At 39.6% G+C, this 22,979-nt stretch overlaps 1 protein-coding gene across 1 annotated transcript in view; it reads left to right on the top strand.

The window, feature by feature from the left end:
- cux1b (cut-like homeobox 1b) overlaps nucleotides 1-14,953 on the top strand; it is a 36,568-nt gene extending 21,615 nt beyond the window's left edge. Inside the window, exons 13-23 of the mRNA XM_056473279.1 lie at nucleotides 994-1,042; nucleotides 1,117-1,213; nucleotides 3,367-3,494; nucleotides 4,619-4,682; nucleotides 7,176-7,282; nucleotides 7,368-7,484; nucleotides 9,665-9,748; nucleotides 9,828-9,884; nucleotides 13,885-13,965; nucleotides 14,050-14,114; nucleotides 14,494-14,953. Coding sequence (XP_056329254.1) covers nucleotides 994-1,042; nucleotides 1,117-1,213; nucleotides 3,367-3,494; nucleotides 4,619-4,682; nucleotides 7,176-7,282; nucleotides 7,368-7,484; nucleotides 9,665-9,748; nucleotides 9,828-9,884; nucleotides 13,885-13,965; nucleotides 14,050-14,114; nucleotides 14,494-14,545 — 901 coding nt within the window. The 3' untranslated portion in view covers nucleotides 14,546-14,953. The remainder of the gene's footprint in view (nucleotides 1-993; nucleotides 1,043-1,116; nucleotides 1,214-3,366; nucleotides 3,495-4,618; nucleotides 4,683-7,175; nucleotides 7,283-7,367; nucleotides 7,485-9,664; nucleotides 9,749-9,827; nucleotides 9,885-13,884; nucleotides 13,966-14,049; nucleotides 14,115-14,493) is intronic.
- Nucleotides 14,954-22,979: the final 8,026 nt, after the last annotated feature.

Below are 22,979 nucleotides of genomic sequence, written 5' to 3'. Positions count from 1 at the left end.
TCTTATCTCAATGCATTTACTGGGGCACTGGAGATTTTTACTGGGGCACGTGCCCCAGTGAATTTTGTCTAGCGACGCCCCTGGATGACAGTACATAATATTTGACTAGATATTTTTCAAGATACTAGCATTCAGCTTAAAGGGACATTTAAAGAATTAACTAGGTTAATTAGGTTAACTAGGCAAGTCATTGTAAAACAGTGGTTTGTTCTGTAGACAATCCAAAACAAATATTGCTTATATAATAGTAATAGAAAAAACTATTATAGGAAATAGTGTAAAAAAAATCCTTGTTCTGTTAAACATCATTTCAAGAGTTCCCACTTAGATATGCTTGGCGTATAAAGCAGGTTTGGCATGCTGTCCCGGGAGAGAACCCTGAGCTCGGAGATATTTGAGCCCAGGGCTCCCGCCCGGTCGATAGGCATATCAGGAGATCCAAGATCAGGTAGGTCTCGAGAGCTCCCCCTTTAGAAAAGGGAGGAAAAGGAGGAGATGGGGTGGAAGGGGGGATTCTTACAAACGAAGATAGAAACAGTAGGAAGAAAATGATCCATTTATAGTAAACTAGGATCACTCTGATTGGATTATTACTGATTACAGATGTGCGGCCAGACGTGCTCAATCATATCACGTGCTCCTCTCGAAATTAGTTTATGAAACTTCACTTGGGAAATATTTAAAAAAGAAAAGAAAATTACAAGAGGGTGAATAATTTTGACTTCAGCTGTATATGGGTATATTCACTAACATTCAAGATTAGTAGTACCCTAATAAACCCGTGTTAGTAAATCAGCAGTTGTTATCTGGGAATAACATACTTTTGAATGTTGTGACTGACCAATTAGAATTGAGTATTCCAGAGAGCCATGTAATAACTGCAGTTCACTTTATTGCATAAGGCAAAGCATGAACATCTGAACATGTAGTATTATTACAGATTACACACTGTTTACCCTGAAGTAAATCCTCAATGTCTCTGATAATCAACAGTATCCTGAAGTCGATGGAGTTTGGTCCGCGTGATGGCTCCGCAGTGCAGGTAAACAGTAGTGGGGGGTGATTAGTGTGTAATTAAACACACTTGTGTTGATCTAATGTGATGGTCTTTAACAGGATTCTAGTAAACCACTAGAGGTGTTACTGCTGGAGAAGAACCGCAGCCTGCAGTCTGAGAATGCATCTCTGCGCATTGCTAACACTGAGCTGAGTGGTGAGTCTCATCAGTTTCTCTTCAAGCAATGCATCAGCCATATTGTGATCTGAACATTGGGTCTCATCCACTAATAATTGCATACATTTTTCGTATTTATAGGCACATTTGAACCAGAAGCTGCAAACATTTTCTTTATTTTTATGTTATGACACAGTTCCTAGAGAAACTGAATATTAAATAAGAAAACACTGGACGTGGCTTGTTTTTTCTACTGCAAGCTGATGGGATGTAGTTAAGTAGGCGTTTCATTCAGAAAGAGGGGGAAAGGGTTCGGGGAGAGTTATTACAACCTAACAAACTCCTCCTCACCATTTCTTTTTGTTGTCAAAACTGACAGCTGGAGGGGTGTGGTTAAGTATGTTAGCCCCGCCCAATACCTCAGACAGACCTAATCTGAAACTTTAGCTGAAAACAAACAGGACGTGCATATTCAGATTTCAATTAAAGACTATAAGTGCTAACCATTTTTTTTTCTTAATGACATGCACATGATGAATTGTTCACCACAAAACTAGCAATAAGAGCTCACAAAATCAATATGGTTAGTTTTGATTTCATGTGTACTTTCAACTCGTTCTTCTGTCAGTGAATTTGGAGTGTTCGGCTCCAAGTGTTTGACCGCAAGCACAGGGTTGGTAATTTGTATAATACACACCTAAACCAGCTCCATATAAGGGCTTTCAACAAAGCAACACTCATCCAGAAAAAATAAGACAGCAAATTATATGATAAACGTGAGTGAAAATTATCCTGCCGTGTACCTGTGTACATGTACCTGTACAATGAAATAATATAAAAAATGTTTTATTATTATTAATTATCCACTAAAAGCTAAATTTACACATATATTTTTTCTTATATTTAAAGGGCACATAGTTTACCTCTTTTTTATGATGTAATATTAATATTATGGTTCTTCTGAGTGTGCCAGTTTAGGTTCAGTTCAAAACACAATTCAGATTTGTTTATTATAATGTGTTAAAAAGTGTCATGTTGGGGGCGTGTCCACAGTTCGCTGATTTAGGGGTGTGTTGCTTCACATGTAAATTAGTTTCGGCTTCCCGCCAACGTAACAAGGGGGCGGGGCCATGAGCTCACCCGCTCTGTGTTTGCAACAGAATCTGACAGGCAAACTGCGAGAAGGAGCTGGAGTGCGAGGATCAGCATTCAGTCGTACATATACGACTCTGACACAGACCAAGCAGAGAGTACAAAATCATTTGTGTCTTTGTACAGTTTTACAGCCAACTGTGTGCTAGTTTCAAGTGCCGAGCTTGTACACAGAAACTAATAACTACGCACACTGGAATTAACTTTGACTGAGGCACCGGATGCGCCGCTCGAAGCCGCAACACGGCACACCAGACACTCTCTGTGGCACGGCAGAGACATGAAGTGTCCCGAATCGTCGCTCCACGCATTTTTGAATTCTAAACATAGGTTTCTGCAGCGGTCCGCGGCGCCCAGCCGTCGACTTGAGTGTACCCTGATAGAAACCGATGTTTAGAACTCTAAAACGCATGCTAGTTAAGATCACAGGGAGCTTCTGGGATCGCGAGAAATGCAAACGGCTGAAGTATAAGGTAGACTCAATGAGAAGTACACATGTTTGCAAACCTACCTAAAGATACAACCAATTATTCCGATTAGAGCGATAATGTGGAGAACATTGATCTTGTGTTGAGCCCAATGAGCCTTGCATCTAAAAATAGAGCTAGCGTGTTCCTTTAGTGATATCGCTTCGACTCACGCTGAAAATGGCGGACGTGAATCAACAAACTGAGGAAATGATGACGCGCCTGTCAATCAATATTGGTGGGCGGGGGGACCGCTCTCCTACGTAAAGTTGCGGTCGGTTTGAAAACCGCTCCAATTGGTCCACCGTTTTTTATGTTGTTAAATTGAAAAAAAAAAGCACTGGGTGTGTTTATATCACCCCAACATGACGGTCTATACACCATACATGCACATATGTCTGTCCAAACAGCTTGAAAAGTAGATTTTTTTACCATAGGGGCCCTTTAATGCATTGTTAAGAGAATCCCTCTTTTTATGTGATGGGAATATAGATAATTGTGTCTCCCTGTATGCATGCTTGTGTCATGAATTCATGCATTTCTCTGTGTGTGTGTGTGTGTGTGTGTGTTCAGGCCGCTATGCGTCTCTTCAGATGGAGTTTTCCACTGCTGTGCAGACCAGCTCAGATCAGAAAGAGCTCATCCTCAAACTGGAACAGGATCTCAGCACCATCCAGACAATGTCACGACCTGATGCTGAGGTCAGACACAAACATGCTGACCTCCAGAAGCACACAACACACTCACATTCATTACTCAGAATCATCAGGAAAAAACTAATATGTTATTATGTCTCTCTGGCCATCGGGAAGAAGGAAGTGGAGAATTGACAACCTTTTAGTGATTTTATTAAATAAATCCCTCAATGCGACTACCACCGAGCTGAAAGCAAAGCATAAGCTCCAGGGCCTGGTTGCATGAAAGTCCTTAAGCTAAGAAATCCCTTAGTTTGGAGGGTAAGGTTACCCTCACTTAAAATTGGGTTGCAAGAACAAAAACCTAAGGGTCATCATACGCAATTTAAGGCTGCCATTAAGTTTTTCTCCTTAATGATCTAAGAGTCCCATGAAATAAAAAAATGTAAATGTTAGTTTCAGCATGTTAGTTTTAAGGACATCTGTTAGCTCGTGTGCTCCAAAACAGTGACGTCCCTATTAAGTGACTGTTTCTTATGGATTTATGAATCATTCTTACTCTCAATGAATACAAACTGTCATAGTTTATTAAAGATGCGAACTCCTTGCTGCACGCCAGCTGCTCCTTCAGCAAACCTCTTAATATGTGCAGCACTAGAACGATAATGAAAATTTTCGAGCGTCTTAGGGGGTGGATCTCTTCAGCAAAAGATCTGACTGTGTGTCATCGCATCGCGAACGACTTAAAATAATACAAAACAAAATAACTAAAGCAATCTCCATTCTACTGAGCGAGAGCATGTATTAACGTTGATGTAGGCGTGCTTGGAAAATTGCAGTGAGTGCAGGACGGAATAGAGGAGGGGGGACAAGCGCGCCTGGGCACGGTTCACGACGATCGTGCCTAGTGTGAGTACACCGAATGCGTCAGTACTTCCATGTCATACACCTCTTTTACAATATCATGCCATTTATCTACAGGTGGAGGATCTATCTTGAGCCATTTCTTTGTAATGGCCTTTTACTAGTTGTTAGCAGTGTAGTAAGGAGATATAATTTTGTTCCTCGGGTAATTCCCAGGTACAAAGTTTTAAAGTTACATTCCAGATTCAATCCCATTTATAAGTGTCTTGATAAGTCACAAGGTAATCGTTAATTATAATGGTGGATTTTTTTTTTTTGTTGTCTAGGGTGCAGACACCAGTGCAGTGATTGTCCCTGAACCTATTAAAGAGGCCACAGCACTATTCTCAGGTAAACCAAAGCACGACCACAACACCCACAATGACTATTATATCTGGTTTGATTTGATTGATTTATTTTCAAGCAGAAATATCATACATAATATATCATTAACAACAAATACATTTCAACATGGTCAAAAATGGTGTGGGATGAAGCACAAGCTCATAATTTTCCTACCCCATTACCACATACACCATTCGTCTATTACATAAACTTATTTCTTCTTTTACTTATCTCTTCTTTCTACATGAGACTTATTTTATCCCCTTGGCATCTTTGACATATTATATGCTTGACTCCATTTGTACCTTTGCATTTTGTAACAGACCCCCAAAAAAAAAATAGTACAAATAGCCATTATTAAAATTTCATCATACCTTTCTCATTTCATCCTTTTTCAATCACCTTCATCATTATATTCCATTAATAATATATATTAATACAACTTTTTGAATTGATTAATATCCTGACATTGTTTGAGAGTCTGATCTAGACTGCTCCATAATTTCACACCACAGACAGACAGACAGACTTTCACAAACTTTAAGTTGTCCTTGTTTTCAACCTCCTAAAACGTTGTTCTTCTCTCAGATTATATCCCCGTTGTCTTCAAAAAACACTTGTATGCATTTCGGAAGTTATTTATCCCTAGCTTTAAACATACATTGTGCTGTTTTAAATTTAACCAAATCATTGAATTTAGGTATCTTGAATTTAAAAAATAAGGGTATGCTCCAAGTACCCCACATTTTCCATCAGTCTAATTACTTTTTTCTGCATTGTACATACGGATCGTAAATTAGATTTATATGTATTCCCCCAAATTTCAACATAATAACTCATATATGGCAACATAAGTGTGTTATATAATGTATACATTGATTTACTGTCCAGGATAAATCTTTCTTTATACACTATTGCTACAGTTATTACTAATTTTGATATCACATTATTTATTTGCGGTTTCCAACTAATTTTATGATCCAATATTCAATTCAATTCAATTCAATTCACCTTTATTTGTATAGCGCTTATACAATGTAGATTGTGTCAAAGCAGCTTCACATAAAAGGTCATAGTAAACTGAAACAGTGTAGTTCAGTTTGTAGTGTTTAAGTGTTAAATATGTTAACATATACACATTTAATGTTATGATGATCATACTTTAACTTTGGGCTGGACGATAATTCAATGACAATAAAGCTGATGTCAAAATTATTCGCCTTCCTGTGAATTTTCTTATCTTTTCCATATATTTCCCAAATTATGTTTAACAGAGCAAGGAAGTTTTAATAATCGTTTAAACCACCAACCGTTTGTACATTAGGCACACACACAAATCAAATCACTTCTTCCAGGTGAGGAGCTAAAATAAATAAATCAATTAAACAGAATAAATAAATACATGATTAGAATATAATCGGAATTGAAGTCAATATGCAATAACAGACCAGAACGCAGAGCTAAATGTGTTATATCGCATTGGGGAATCATATCGATATATGCCAAGAATTCGATATACCGCCCAGCCCAACCCAGGCTCATTCTGAAAACGTAGTCCCGTGGATGTTTCTGGAGACTGCGAAATACGTAGCCGGGGGTACGTACGGCTGCATTTCATTTTTTTAAGCGAACGCTGCGGGGCGGTGGGACGCCGTTCCTTTCGGCGCTTGCCAGCCGGCCGCTCACCTCCGTGTGGAGGGCTTTCCCGCTGCAACCAGTTTGTCTGGTTAGCTCCTCGTGTACTTTGGCAGACTCGAGGCGCAGAGAGGGGCTGACCACCACGACGACGACGACCGGGTTCGAGTCCGGGGAAGAGCGGTTCCAGAAATCAGGTTAGAAAACAAAAACAAAATCCAAAAATTAAAGCAAAAATAAAGTTCGTCACAGGGTGAGAATGTGGTAAAATCCGAAAACGTGGTAAAAATTAGACGAGGGCTTTTCTTTTCTGGACGGCTTTTGTGAATCGTCGTTGGTTGGGTTTAGGGACGGAGGAGGGTGGGGTCAGCCGATTGGCCGGTCGCACGGTCAATCATCCTGTCATCCAGGCAGACAGGCGGAAGGTCGTTCGACAGCCGCCTCTAGCGGGTTTACGTAAGAACGGCGCGGGAAAAAGCGCGCACAGCGGCCTCTCGCGGATTCGCGAAAACAAAAACTGCAAAAATACGTACCTCCCGGGACGTCCCTATGTTACAGTTTTAAGGTAAAGATATTAATAAGCTCTGAGAGTTTAATATTTATTTGATGGCTTATGATTAATATGTTAATTATGTTAATTGTATCATAACGATTAAAATTGTAATATTATATATTGTAATATTAATTTTGACCTTGACAGGAATGTTAGCTAAGCAGATGTTTTAATTCTGCACTCATCTTATTTGTGCGTGCGTGTGTGTGCGCGCTTGTGTCTGTCTGTCTGTCTGTGCGTGCGTGCGTGCGTGTGTGTCTGTGCATGTATGTTTGTCTGCATGCGTGCACACATGCATACCTGTGTTTAAGGTATGAGCGGCTCCCCTCAGACGGATCAGGGTCAGATGGACTCTCTGCTCTCCATCATCTCCAGCCAGAGGGAGAGATTTCGCTCTCGTAATCAGGAGCTGGAGGCGGTGAGCGCAGATCAGTGCAGATCACACCACTGTACCATCATCAGAGCAGATGAGTGATGCTGTTGTTGTTGTTGATGTTTGTCAGGCGAACAGCTCTCTACAGCAGACCCTGCAGGCTCTTCAGAGTGAGCTGGACAGTCTGCGGGCCGACAACATCAAGCTCTACGAGAAGATCAAGTTTCTCCAGAGCTACCCTACCAGAGTAAGTGCTTTTTTAAAATTAAAATATCCAAAAGCATTGTTATATGGACGTGAACTGCTGTAAAAATACAATGAGAAGAAGATTTCCTTTACATAGGGAACATTGGGTGATTCTTAATTTCCTCGCTCCTCCGTCCTACAACCCGGAAATCAATCAAGCTCAGCCATCTTGTAAGATATCTCAGCCCTCTAATTACACTGCAAGGATTGAGGAGAGAGAAGGCTTCCTGAGGAGGCATGAGCGAGGAAACACAGGGTGATCCTTTGCTGAAGTGTGTTACTTACTAGACGTAATGAGCGTGTAAATTCTCCTCTTTCACTTATGTGCTAATAATCACTTACTACAGCTAATTTTATTGTAACGTACGTTTAATCACGGCAGTTCATTCAGAGTTAGCTTAAGGAAAATGAATCAATAAATACTTTTAATCACAATTTAAAAAGCAGTTAGTATCAGGAAATAATTCTTAATCATAATAAAAATACTGACAAAGGTGGTGCTTTGTGGAGGTTGAAACTAGTGGGGATCGGGAATGAAGGGTGTCGCGTGGTGATTTTCAAAAATATTATACACTCACTTTATTAGGTACCTTACTAGTGCCGGGATGGACCCCTTTTGCCTTCAGAACTGTCTTAATCCTTTGTGGCATAGATTCAACAAGGTACTGGAAATATTCCTCAGAGATTTTGGTCCATATTGACATGATAGCATCACGCAGTTGCTGCAGATTTGTCGGCTACGCATCCATGATGCGAATCCATTCCACCACATCCCAAATGTGCTCTATTGGATTGAGTTCTGGTGACTGTGGAGACCATTTGAGTACAGTGAACTCATTGTCATGTTCAGGAAACCAGTCTGAGATGATTCGCACTTTTTTGTGTTATCCTGCTGGAAGTAGCCATCAGAAGATGGGTAAACTGTGGTCGTAAAGGGATGGACATGGTCAGCAACAATACTCAGGTAGACTTTGGCGTTGACACTATGTTTAATTGGTACTAGAGTGCCCAAAGTGTGCCAAGAAAATCTCCCCCACACCATTACACCACCACCACCAGCCTGAATCGTTGATACAAGGCAGGATGGATCCATGCTTTCATGTTGTTGATGCCGAATTCTGACCCAACTATTCGAATGTTGCAGCAGAAATGGAGACTCGTCAGACCAGGCAACGTTTCTCCAATCTTCTATTGTCCAGTTTTGGTGAGCCTGTGTGAATTGTTGCCTCAGTTTTCTGTTCTTAGCTGACAGGAGTGGCACCCGGTGTGGTCTTCTGCTGCTGTAGCCCATCAGCCTCAAGGTTGGACGTGTTGTGTGTTCAGAGATGCTCTTTTACTCGGTTGTAACGAGTGCTTATTTGAGTTACTGATGCTTTTCCATCAGCTGGAACCAGTCTGGCCATTCTCCTCTGACCTCTGGCATCAACAAGGCATTTGCTCCAACAGAACTGCCGCTCACTGGATATTTTGCAGCAGATTGATTTTACAGCACAATGTTAAACTTTGACACCTTTACGGCACTCACATACATCAAAAATAATGGCCACGACTGAACAAAAAGGACGTTCTCCAAGTGGCGGTCTCCACGAATAGTCTTGTGCTGTAAACATTGGGCTCACCTGTCCCATTAAGCGAGATTATAATAATGTGTAACAAATGAATAATGACTATATAAAATGATGTGGTTGTTAGACTTTTTGTGTTGTCAATAACATTGTTTATATAGTTCCTATTGGTGTGTGTGCACTGTTGTGTGCAATGATTGTATGTTTATAACCACCTCCGAGTATAGTGGGGGTCGCGAGTCACTGGAATTGTTATTTTGGGAGTCTTGAGCTGAAAAGTTTGGGAACCCTTGGTGTAATGGACATATTCATTCTACACGCATACATTCATCAAATCTAAAAATACTGCAGGACAGTATGTTGTAAAGACATGTGCTGCTTATGCGCACTAACACATGCATGATGTCACCAAGCTACAGGCTCCGTCAAAGGCCAAATCATGGAGAAACTGCAAATACTACAATGAAGACACTGTCAGGAAAACAAACCGAGCTGGAGATTTACTTGTTTTTATGATTTAACATAACTTATAGACACACAAATAAGAAATCATCTCACAAAATGGTTTATTTCAAACACTCTTGATTGAAATTCTGTGTTTGTGTGTGTGTGTCAGGCTGGAGACAGCGATGATACAGTTATGCGTTACTCGTCTCAGTATGAGGAGAGACTCGACCCCTTCTCCTCCTTCAGCAAAAGGGTGAGAACCGGAATTGATTTCTCTTTTGGAAATGTTTGTTGGTTTTTCTCATATGTCTGTAATGTGATTTCTTCTTCAGGAGCGTCAGAGGAGATATCAGAGCCTCAGCCCATGGGACAAGGCCACGCTCAGTCTGGTGTGTAACCCTATATTGTTTCATGCCTTCATATATAATAGAGTCACATGTGAATTAGCGATCTTTAACACACAACCAGCTGGAGTGTATCAGAGCATCTCAGTTCACAGGAAAGGATGCTCCACACGAACTAATCACACAAACATTTCACTGATAACTAGGGATGCACCTGAAATCAAAATTCTTCGTCGAAACTGAAAATTATGGATGCACTTGGCCGAAAAAACAAAACAATATTATTATTATTATTATTATTTGTAATAATTATATTTTTTATTAATATACAGTGGGGGAAAGTATTGAACACGTCATGTTTTATTCTTGGGAATAATATTTCTAAAGGAGCTGTTGACATGGAATTGAAGCAGATTTTGGTAAAAACCCAAACAATACAAACACAACAATAAAACAAAACAAAAAAAGCTGAAAATGAGTTGTGTGTATTAACAATATATTTAACACTTTATATAAAAGGCTTTTTTACTGCTCGCAGTAACGTAAAAACAACCAATTTTCACTTTTTTGTGAAATATATGTGTCCTAATAGTGTTTTTAGCAGTGTGGGACACATATAAGACTGTCAACAGCTCAAAAAAATGTGTTTTGGTGTTTCGTGACCCTTTAAAGACGCCTGAAATAAGAGAATGAAGTCACATGCATTGCAACAGAGTGTCAAAATCTTGATTCTTCTGTGGGTCTCGTTCATCGAATCTGAGCTTTATTTTGTATTCTCTATTGGATTCGGATCAGGTGATTGGCTGGGCCATTCTACAGCTTGATTTTCTTTCTCTGAAAGCATCTGATAGTTTCCTTGGCTGTGTTTTGGATCATTATCTTGCAGAAATGTCCACCCTGGTTTCATCTTCATCCTCCTGCTAATGTAGATGTTGGACTGAAGCAGCTGATATTCATTTACACTGAGGAAGGGCAGAGGGTTGCTGAAGAACTACTTAGAGATTTCAGCTGATGTCTGGGCTTAGCATTTCTAGACCTCCCTTCCTTCATCTGTTCAATACTTGTTCCCTGAATCATTTCATTTTATTACACAGAACTTCATTTGTAAACAGCTCCTTTAGAAACAAGTTTTCTGAAAAAAAAGTGACATGTTCAATATTATTTATTTATTATTTATTGTTTATTAGTTATTTCCCCCACTGTATATTCTCTACTACTAGTGACGTTGCTACTGCCGCTGTTCAAATCCCGCATCAGCCACCAATGCAGAAATCAACAGCACAGCTGGGTTGTAACATATGTTGCCAGATTGAGGTAAAAATTGCTTTGAGATTTGAATATTTCATCAATTGTGTGAGGTGATGAGCTTCATACAAGATCTGGCAACTTGACAAACATTAACAAAAAGTGTTTTTTTCGTAACTAGTTTGGGCCATTGTTACATTTTTGAAGATGGTGAGTAAAGGGGAGAGAGAGTAACATTAATTTAGGGTGAAACACATAAGCAAACACACAATATCAACAAGTGAGTAACAACTAGACTAACTAAATGCAATAAAGTGAGTTTATTTACAAAGATAGTGATAATAAATGCAAAAATATGTATATAGAAAGAACATTAAATATTTATAAGAATATAATGAAATTACAGACAACAAATTTAACACAAGATGTTTGAACAGATAAATGGGAGAGTTGGAGAGATGAGACGCGGGCGGCGTCCAAACAATAGAAATAAAACAAAACAATCTATTGGCCCAACATCTACCCTAACTATCCAAAAGAAAAACACAGCAGTTATTGAAAAGAAATCTTCGCAACTATTACGAAATACCTAATCTATTCTAATATATACAATGAGAAAACAAAAGTACAGTGGGTGGAGCACACCCTTATCTAGTGTGTCTAACAACAGTGATATTCAAAACTACGTGTGCACAGTGTATGTCGCGCGACATTCTTATCTGTCCCACTCTCCAACCTCAGATGCGCATAACACTGACGGCAGACAAATGGAGAACAGACAAATAACAACGGACATGTACCAAATTGTAACACACAGAAAACGGATAGCGAATTTCACTGACACACAACATAACACAGAAATTCAGGGCCTCTCGAGAAGCGTCCTGTCACCACTTTTATGCCACGGTGGCAGCGGCTGGATTGGAGACCGTGGGTGACGTCAGGGGGGAACACGGCAAACAGCTGGGCAGCGGTAGCCAATCGGAGCCACTGGATGGGTGGAAGCGGGAGAGAGGGAGAGAGCGAGCGAGCACAGAGAGAGAGGGGGAGAGAGAGACTAGCGAGGAAAAATAATAATAATAATAATCACGCCACACAGGATTGTACAGGAATGTAACAGCCATACAAATTACAGGAGTTTCCAGGGAGGAATATCAAAACAGGAGGGTGGCAGGAGATGGGTGTGAAATACGGGAGACTCCTGGGAAATTGTTCAAATTGATTAAATGGCCAATAAAATGACCATAATCCTTTAAATCCCATACACAAAACCAAACCGTCTCTTAACTGAATGACCAAAAATAAAAGAGTAGCCTATTTTAAACTGGGTAATGACAAAATCATTCATTGTGCCGGTACATTTCAGTTTCACTTTGATTCATTTAATCAAGTGGTTTGAGCACCGTGAGCAGGACAGGCTGTCCAGACCTGCTATTCTCAGCACTGAAAGATCGTCAGATTGTTAAATTTGAGAAGAAAAATGCTTGAAGTCTTATCCATTTTATTTCGGCTAGAATAAAAGCAGTTTAAAAAATTTTTAAACAATTTTAAGGCCAATATTATTAGCCTCCTTATGCAATTTTTGTTGTCTCCAGAACAAACCACTGTTATACAATGACTTGCCTGATTACCCTAACTTTACCCTTATTAACAGAGTTGAGCCTTTAAATGTCACTTTAAGCTGAATACTAGTCTCTTGAAGAATGTCTAGTCACATATTATGTACTGTCATGGTGGCAAGGATAAAAGTAATCAGTTATTACAGATGTTACATATTTGTGTTATTTGTGCTCTGTTTGTGTTGTCTCTCTCTCTCTCTCTGCTCTCCCATATCTGCTTTCATTATTCACAGGTTCCGTTCATTGGTCTATTCAGCTGTCAGTCATTTCTCCCCCGGTTACGTCATTCTTACGTCACATCCAATAAGCAAAGACCACCCACCATAAAGGCACGCGCCAGACCACTCGCCAGCCCCGCTCTTTTCCTTTTCTTATCTTGATTTACATTGTCTTGTCATGTAAATCAATCTTTCTTATCATTGTTTGATTTACAGACGTTTATTAATAATCCAACCGTAGAACAATTCGATCGCTGTAGAAAAGATGATTTATTGCAAATAGCGGACCATTTCAAAATTAAAATTGTGAAACAAGCTCTTAAGAAAAACATTAAGAGTGCATTATATGAAAGATTGGTTGAGTTAAAGGTTCTCATAATGCCTGTTGTGGAAGAAGAAGAAACTGAGTTTCTTGGTGCTGGCGCGCGTAGCTCAAGTGCAGATGAGCCGGATGAAGGGCAAAATGAGAGCGGTGCTGCGGCTGCGGACACTGAAGTCAAGCCAGCACTGTCGCCTTTCGATCCGTTTTCCCCCGTTTATTCTGGGTCTAAAGAGGATGGACGTTTAAATATCCACCTGGCCCGTTTACAGTTTGAGGCACAGGAAATGGCACAAGCGTGTCAGGCTGAGATGGACTTGAGGCTCGAAATCCACAGGCTTGAAGTTGCGGCTGAAAAAGAGGTGAAGCTGCGTCAGCTGGAGTTGGAGGCCTTGAAAACTCCTAAAGTGGCTGCGCAGCCCACCCGTGCTGAGACCTCTGTTGCTCCGGTGGGCGATCCAACCTCAACCACTTTCGATATTAAAACTATTGTGATTAGAAATGTTGAGAACCTTCTTTCTATTAAACAGAAATTTGGGAATGAAGTATACTGGAGGGCTAGTAATTCAGGTGGGCTAATAATGCTGACTTCAACTGTATATACTCATTCTGCTGTCTGCTCATGTTGACTGTGTTGATTTCAGGGACGTGTGATCCTGTCTAATAAGACGGCTAGAACGATTGCGTTCTTCTATACGCTGATGCTGCACTGCCTCGTCTTCCTGGTGCGTCACACGACCCTCAGTCTAAACTGTCCTTCACTGCTCATGTTGACCCATTCTGACCCTGCATGTGTGTGTGTGTGACAGGTGCTGTATAAAGCCGCCTGGAGTGAGAGTATCGGCCGTGACTGTGCTGCATTTTGTGCCAAGAAGTGAGTGTTTTACATCATCTCATGTTCCTGAATTGCTGTAGTTAATGTATTTGGGCTGCGTTCCACTCCACTCTTAGACATCCACTCGCCAACTTCACTAACAAAGTCCCTTTCAATGATAGTCTGTTCACTTTGTGGGCATATTTGCAAATGGGGGAACAAACAGGTTAATCCTGAAATCTTGAAAACTGCTCTGAACACACAATATAAATACAGATTTCATTCATTCATTCATCATATTTTTTCAATGTCGTGCAGCCCTAGTGTACATCCAAGTCAACGAGATGGAGGGAAGTTAGCGAGTGAAGGGCATAAAAATTTGGACAGGAATGCAGCCGTGATTTTTAATTCGCTCTCACACTCTTCATCTTTACTGCAGGTACTCGGACCATCTGCACCGTTTCCATGAGGAGGGAGACTTGTGGCAGTAGCTGCTTCTGTCCACTAGAGGGCAGCATTCACATACATCACGCTTTTACGACAGGTTTATCAAAGATAGTCATTACGTTATTAGTACAGGGACCAAGTTTTGTTTGGTCGTATTCTGGGTTAATTATTATTGAAACTAGGAGAAGGTTTAAAGATGCAGTTTTGCAGGTGATTTTTCTTTACTGTCTATTTCATTTGACTGACTCAATACAGCTTTAACACTCCTGAGGGTGATCTGTTGCTCCAGATTCTAACATTCATCAGAAACACATACCGCAGGTTATGGTTGATTTAAACAGTTAGACACCGAGCGTCTGACTCAATATCTGTATTTCTTTATTTTGTATACATATATTCAGCTGATATGGGTCTGATGGATTTAGTCTCTTTAAATTAAATGAAAACTTTCAGAGCATGTGTGTATGTGGTTTAATAATCACTACTGAGAGTCCAAACACTGAAGAGCAAATCCAACGATGCGCAGCTCTACAGATCCCGAACCATGCAAGCCAGAGGCGACAGCGGAGAGGGAAAAAAAACTTCACTAATGGCGGAAGTGAAGAAAAAAAACCTTGAGAGAAACCAGGCTCAGTTGGGCACGACCATTTTAATTTCTCCGCTGGCCAAACGTCTTGTGCAGAGCTGCAGTCTCAGTGGCGGAGGCTGGAAGCTGGCCTCAGCGAAGACTCGTCTGTCTCTGGAGCGTCACAGGAATCAGTCTCATGTTCTCCACTCTTCCATGACCACCACAGCAGCCGCTCAGGATTCGGCCCGGTCCAGGACATGGAAACCCTGGGATCATCTCGTCGCTGGTCCTGGATCGAATCAGTGACTCTGCATAGTCTGAGGGCCTCGGGAAGAGTATCCCCAGGTGGAAATGGAGAATAAAGAAAATAATTAGCGTAGCTGATGTTCACAGTGTATATAAACAAGATGCATAACCTGTGTGGAAGCCTCCTAAGTGGTGCACTGAGTGTATGCTTTACTGAACAGATAGGTCTTTAATCTAGTTTTGAATTGGGAAAGTGTGTCTGAGCCTCGGACGTTATCAGGAAGGCTATTCCAGAGTTTAGGAGCTATAAATGAGAAGGCTCGACCTCCTTTGCTCGACTTTGCTATTCTAGGTACTACCAGAACCCCTAAGTTTTGAGACCTTAAAGAGCGAGTTGGATTGTAGCGAGACAGAAGATTGAAGTATGTGCATGCTTTCTACAAGATTACGCTAATAATACGTTTTGACGTCCTAGGAGGCCATGCATTCAAATATTTGTTATTTTTATGTCTAGTTTTCTTGTGACCTCGACATAACAAAAAGTTTTCTCGTGATAACCACTAAATTAAAAAAAATTAAAAATAATTGAATGCGTGCTCTCTTAGGACTTTTGTATGTTTTGTATATAAGGTCCTTTTGAGTTTTTTAACCTCCTTGGGCTTAGTGGCCACATATGTGGACAGCACATTTTAGCTCTTAAGTGGCTATTTAAAATACTTTATATTTTGTTACAGACACACAGTGTCATCCTGCAACTGTTTTGCAGCATATCAAATGACCCAAACCCTATTTTTAACTGTCCAAAATGGGAAAAAATGTAGTTTTTACTCTCTGATAGTCAAAACATGTTGAAAATATTTTCCTATGTTAAATTTGCATTAAAAACAGTCTGGAAAATGTGTTTTATGTCAATTCAAACCACTAGTCCACATATATGGACATAATTTTCTCTAAAAGTACATCATATCAAAAGATGATACTTAGATTTTTATTCTAATTAGGTTCCAATGAACCCAAATAGCAAAGAGAAATAAAAAATGCATGTAAAAAACAGCTTGGGCCTTAAGAGGTTGATGTAGGAAAAAAAACATTTCTAATTGTCAGTGCTGCTTTTTTTGTTGCTGGGAACTGTAAAGCATTTTTCGACATGATTCTATGATGAAAAGAGTTTAAAAGAAGAACGTTTATTCTTCAGGGCTGCTTCTAATCAGCTTAGGAACAAGCAGCACTCACAAAAACAGTGAGTTATTTTTCTGTTACGCTACATTCACAAGTAAGTCATTTGCAATGCATCACTTCTGAATATACAGTTATATAATATACAATATTTCCCAAATGATGTTTAACAGAGCAAGAAATTTTTCACAGTATTTCCTATAATATTTTTTCTTCTGGAGAAAGTCTTATTTGTTTTATGTCGACTAGAATAAAAGCAGTTTTTAATCTTTTAAAACCATTTTAAGGTCAATATTATTAGCCCCCTTAAGCTATATTAGTTTTGGATTGTCTCCAGAACAAACCACTGTTATACAATGACTTGCCTAATTACCTTAACTTTACCCTAATTAACCTAGTTAAGCCTTTAAATGTCACTTTAAGCTGAATACTAGTGTCTTGAATATCTAGTCAAATATTACATACTGTCAACATGACAAAGATAAAAGAAATCAAGTATTAGAAACGAGTTATTTATTATGAGTTAACTATTATGATTAGAAATGTGCTAAAGAAATCTCTCCGTTAAACAGAAATTGGGGAAAAATATACAGGAGGGATAATAATTAATCAAAATAATATTATTAATCAAAACTTTTCATAAAAGTTGTTCTTAAACTATTGAACAACACCCATTGTAGTCTTAGGACAATTTTGAAAAAGAAATGTTGATCCACTTCAAATGTTTACTATTGTAGGATTAATATATTATTATTATTACTATTATTATTATAAATAATACATGTGCTGTCTTAAAGCTGTGAGCTGCTGGCCATTGTGTGTCTGTTTTCACATTTTTAATTATAATAATCATTTAATTATTTAATTTAATTATCAAATAAATCATTTTTACTTAGAGAAAAATAGAAGTAATCAAGGCAACGAAAGAACAACATGTAAACATTGCTATGACCTGTGCAGTTAACTGTATATACAGTACATTTGTTTTAAAACAATAGCAGTACAGCAGCAGGAAACTCTTGAACTATTGTTATTCGCAGTGTTGGCCAAAGTTACTTTTGAAAGTACAAAATAATCTTGTTTTTCCTTTTGGCATAAGATTCATTTGCTTACCTCATTGGCAGATCATTTAGCTTGTTTTAAGGAAAAACTCTCTTCATTTTGACTCATTTCTGAAAACTAGACAATATTTTTTGCTTGTCTTGAAAATGCTTCTTGATTTTAAGATTTTTTTGTAGATATTTGGACTAGAAACAAGACATAAAATCGTAGGTAAGTAAAGCATCTTTCCATCCAGCTTATTTTATGATGTAAAAATTCAGTTTGTTGAATAATAATGCTGAATATTTACAAATTGACAGTGATGTGCAGATGCCAATGTTTTGATTTAGATGAATATTTTAGAGTGGCCCTGCCCCACCTGCGTACATACTGACAAGCTTTGGTTGCGGGAGGGCGTTCGTTGACTGCTTAAATAATTAATAACACTGCTTAATGAGACCATCCGTCCGGGCCATCAACAGTTATTTCAGCTGTACGAGAGTGCAGTGCTTTCCTAGGACCAGCTGGATTCAACACACACACACACACACATGGTCTGTTTCATCTGAATGCTCTTTGAGTTCACAGTGAGTTTTCTTGTGTGTTTGTAATTTTAATCACTCACAAAAATCTTAGAATTTCATGCATCTGCTGGTATTTAAAGGTGAAAATCTAGGTGCATCTAGGCAAAGTCGAATAATAAGAGATCAGTCTTTGGAAATGGGCATACCAAGAGCCCCAAACACCATTGTTTCTTCATCCTCATGTAAATACCATAAATGTTAAACTCCAGTGAAAAATAGGCCAATCAGAACACAAAGCGGACTGTTGCGTGACTCACGGTGCAAGCCCTCAGCATTTGCATGTACTTCAGCTCACAACTTCAGCGTTTGATTAGCCACAGTGTTTCCTAGTGAGACAGCAATGATCATTTTCCTCCCTTAGTTATTTTTAAGTCTTGCTATGTATGTGGGACTCTTATTTTGAAAATGAGAGACACAGCTGGTTTGCAATGTGTCACTGAGCAATGCCTCCAGGTTCAATCAGTTCACATGCATAATTTTTAAATTATTTATAATTAGCTTTTCAGATTAGTCCCTTTATTAATTAGGGGTCGCCACAGCAGAATGAACCACCAACTTATCCAGCACATGTTTTACACAGCAGATGACTTTCCTTCTCTGGGAAACACCCATACACACGCATACACTACAGACAAATTAGCTTACCCAATTCACCTGTACCGCATGTCTTTGGACTTGAAACCAGAGGAAACCCACACCAACACGGGGTGAACATGCAAACTCCACACAGAAATGCCAACTGACCCAGCTGAGGCTCGAACCAGCGACCATCTTGCTAATAGTGTGAGAGCTAATAGTATGTAATAATAATAGTATGTAATAGTATGAGAGCTAAAGCTTTACCACACGAACATTAGAAAATTACCTTCAATATAGTATGAATGCCATTTGTCATTATCACATGACCTACCCGTCAGTTGGGGTGCAGTGCAATCTGAGCTGCATCCAATGCTTTTTAATGAGCTCACCTAACCCCACCCCTAACCCTACCCGTCACAGTGACATCACTCGCTCCATTTGAGTGCATTGTGTCTGACATTGCATCGCTGAGTGATGCAATCTCAGCTTGCATCATAAAGGCTGCATCTAGATACTATTAGAGAGTTGCGCCACTTCAGGCGGTTGAAGTATAGGCCAGAGTCGCCAGGCCACCGGGAAATGTCCCGGTGCTCCCTATGGCCAGTCCGCCCCTCACCTCAGGTACACCTCATGTGCTTTATTCAGTGTTAAATGCTAATAATGTGAGTTTGAATGGCATTTTACATGACTTTTATTGCCATATACTGAAAGCAGCAGCAGATAGTTCACCTCAGATCTGGAAAATAAAATAAACCGCTTGAAATTGAACTTTAGAACTGTGAAATAATGCAAACCAACACACATCAGTGATTCAGCATCTACATTTAATAATATTAAAAAGATTTAATATGTATTCGTTAGATTATAAACCTTATCATTTGGTGAGTAAGTGCACTATTCTGTGCTTTTGAATGGCTGTGTTTACATTTCTGTTGTGTTTCGACTGGTGCTAACAGCCAAATTGCTCATCACTGCAAATCTCATCACAAAATGGCGTGTTGTTAGGACAAGCGGATACAATGTAACCTGCTCACCTGTTTACGCTTGCAACATTTATATCATTTGCTAAATAATAACCTCATGTGGAATCCACATCTCATTTCGGAGTCTGCTACTGTCCACCGGAGGTCGCATTTTAGTCGTTTTGGTCCCGTTTACACTGCCAGTTCAGATTTTTTGCTCATATCTGTTCTGATTTTCTTGTTCAGTAATTCTGGCCCCGTTTACACTGCCAGTTCTGATTTTTTGCTCATATCTGTAAACAGATATGCTGAATTATTGCTGAAGCAAGCTAATAGGACCTTTAAATTGCCAGTAACCTGGGTTAAGCGCTTCCGGTGAACTGTTTGCAATTGCAAAATCTGCGCGTTTAAGGTCTGTTTTCTTTAAAAATCAGTGATCTTCACTAGCTGAGTGATATCTGATATAAAGTGGGTCTCAGATTGTACAAGAAGCACTGCATTAAATTACGTTTCCCCCCCGCCATGTCTTTATAACATGAGCATTTATTTTACCCCAGTATATTCAATGGAGCTTCTGCGCTAGCCTGCAGATTCTGACGGGTGCGTACGAGTAAACGGCTTTTTGTCTTGTTTTACGCTTGAGCAACTAAATGAATGCCACAGTCTGTTTAACTGAATGTATTTTAATTACATTACAACATCGATGCTGTAAAAGGAAGCGTATAAAATGGAAAAAAACTCACAATAACAGATCACCGGAAGTTTATCAGTATGGGAACAACACTAGCTCGGCAGTGTAAACAGGGCCATTGAGAGCCTTTCTGAATGAATGAATGAATGAATGAATGAATGAATGAATGAATGAATGAAATACGCGGTTTTCCACCAAGGCAACCCGGTGTGCTGAAATATAATTGGCTAAACTGGCATTGAGCGGGTTAAAATGACCAAAACAAGACAGTGTTCCGGCACGGAAAACACATGTTCAAAGCAGAATATCTGACTTCAGCATTGATTTTCAGATAAACAAGAGTTCACTGAGCATGTTTCTGAAATATCTGCAAACATATGATGGTATTTATATGCTTTAGAAGAGTCAGGAACTTACATAAAGCACCTTTAAGCATTTTTCAAAATGTGCATGAAAATAGGTAGATGGACACACATCTATTGACACCCGAAATAATCCAGCCTTTGTCAACATGTCGAATGAGTTTGTGTGTTTCCCCTGCTGACACCTCATCCTTTATTGTCAATGTAATGTGGATCTTGCCGATATATGGACATGAGTTGCGTCTGTAAATAAACTGTTGTGATGGAGCAGATTAGACTGTATTAATGGAGTAACTTTACACTAATGAATTGAGAGTGGTTTTCCAGTTGTAGAGCCATTAGATCTTCATTGAGACCAGGCCCGGATTAAGAATTCAGAGGGCACAACGTCTTGTAGGGCTCCTACCTGACCGCACCCCTATAGTTGAATTAAAAAATAAGATTAATAAAAGGTTTTTTAATTAAATTAATCCATAATATATTGCCTGCATATTTAAAATAAATGATATACAGCACATATATTACTAGTCTACAAAGATTTCATTCATTTTTAAGGCATTTAAAGCACACTTTGAAAATAAATACTAATACAACTTGTGAAAATTAATGGATTTTAATATGCTTGTTCAAGTTCACAGAAGCATGGTGATGCAGTGGTGCTGTCACCTCACAGCAAGAAGGTCGCTGGTTTGAGCCTCGGCCGGGTCAGTTGGCGTTTCTGTGTGGAGTTTGCATGCTCTCCCTGCATTCGTGTGGATTTCCTCCGGATGCTCTGGTTTCCCCAACAGTCCAAAGACATGCGGTTCAGGTGAATTGGAAAGGCTAAATTGTCTGTAGTGTATGAGTGAGTGTGTATGGTTGTTTCCCAGTGATGGGTTGTGGCTGGAAGGGCATCTGCTGTGTAAAACATGTGCCGGATAAGTTAGCGGTTCATTCCGCTGTGGCGACCCCAGGTTAATAAAGAGACTAAGCTGAAAAGAAAATGAATGAAGTTCACAGAAGCAGTAATAAAATACATATTTAAAGGTATTTTTAATGTTTAACTTCTACAGACTTATAATGCACATGATTTGGATATAACACCTCTCCAATCCACTTCTATGAATCTGAGTCTTCTATAATACACACACTTATTAAAGATTCCTACTTGTCTTCCTTGTGATGAAGAGTAGGTAAAATCTGATATGTAGTGGGGGGAAAAAGAAGACCGTGTTCATCAGACGCTGGATTCGAACTGGGTTCATGATCGATCACGTCAAAAGACGTTACCATGTGCTTTATGAGCTACGCCACTCATTTAGCATTTAGCATTTAGTTATGCTGTCTCTGTCGATCAAACAGTGATGGGCGAGAATCACTCAACTAGCTTATCCCAACGAGGTGCGCTATTTGCAGTTAGCCTATATAGACACTCCTAATATAGCCTATATAGCATCCCCTCCCCTCGCACGGGCCCCTATGCCCATAATGCCTATTGGTTAATCCAGCACTGACTGAGACATAAGGAAGTGCTCAATAGGCACCTCAATAAACAACTGTGTTTACATCATAATCAATAACCAAGACTACAATCACCAACGTGTGACAAAACCGAAGTAATTTATTGAACAGAAATACAAATAACAGAAAACAAGCGGTGAGATGATCATACATTTACATTTCTTCACATATAGATCACTATTTTTCACCCCAAGAAGTTACTCAGCATAATGTTTCATATACACTGAACAAAAATAAAAAGGGTTTTCCTTACTTTCATGAATATGGTGTTTTCTGAGTGGCGCAGTGGGTAGCACGATCGCCTCACAGCAAGAAGGTTGCTGGTTCGAGCCCTGGCTGGGTCAGTTAGCATTTCTGTGCGGAGTTTGCATGTTCTCCCTGTGCTGGTGTGGGTTTCCTCTGAGTGCTCCAGTTCCCCCCACAGTCCAAACACATGTGCTATAGGAGAATCGATTAACTAAATTGGCCGTAGTGTGAGAGTGTATGGGTGTTTCCTGGTACTGGGTTGCAGGTGAAAGGGCATCCGCTGCGTAAAACATATGCTGCTTTAATATCTTTTAAGTCTGCATCAGTTTAAAGGTATCTTTTCTTATTTTGTTTGTCATAATAAAATGTGTGGTCTATATTGGGATGATGCTCTGAATCACCTTCACTCGGTGATGACCAATGACTTCATGACGTGGCCCACTTACGGACCAATCAAAAAAAAAGGCGGCGCGTCTCCTTTAAGAGCAGCTGCATTGCCTGGAGAATAGATGCTGCGCGCGCG

Source organism: Danio aesculapii, chromosome 15 (assembly GCF_903798145.1).
Source record: "Danio aesculapii chromosome 15, fDanAes4.1, whole genome shotgun sequence".
Lineage (NCBI taxonomy): Eukaryota > Metazoa > Chordata > Actinopteri > Cypriniformes > Danionidae > Danio > Danio aesculapii.
Note: the sequence above shows the minus strand (reverse complement) of the source record. Positions and strands in the feature narration are given on the sequence as shown.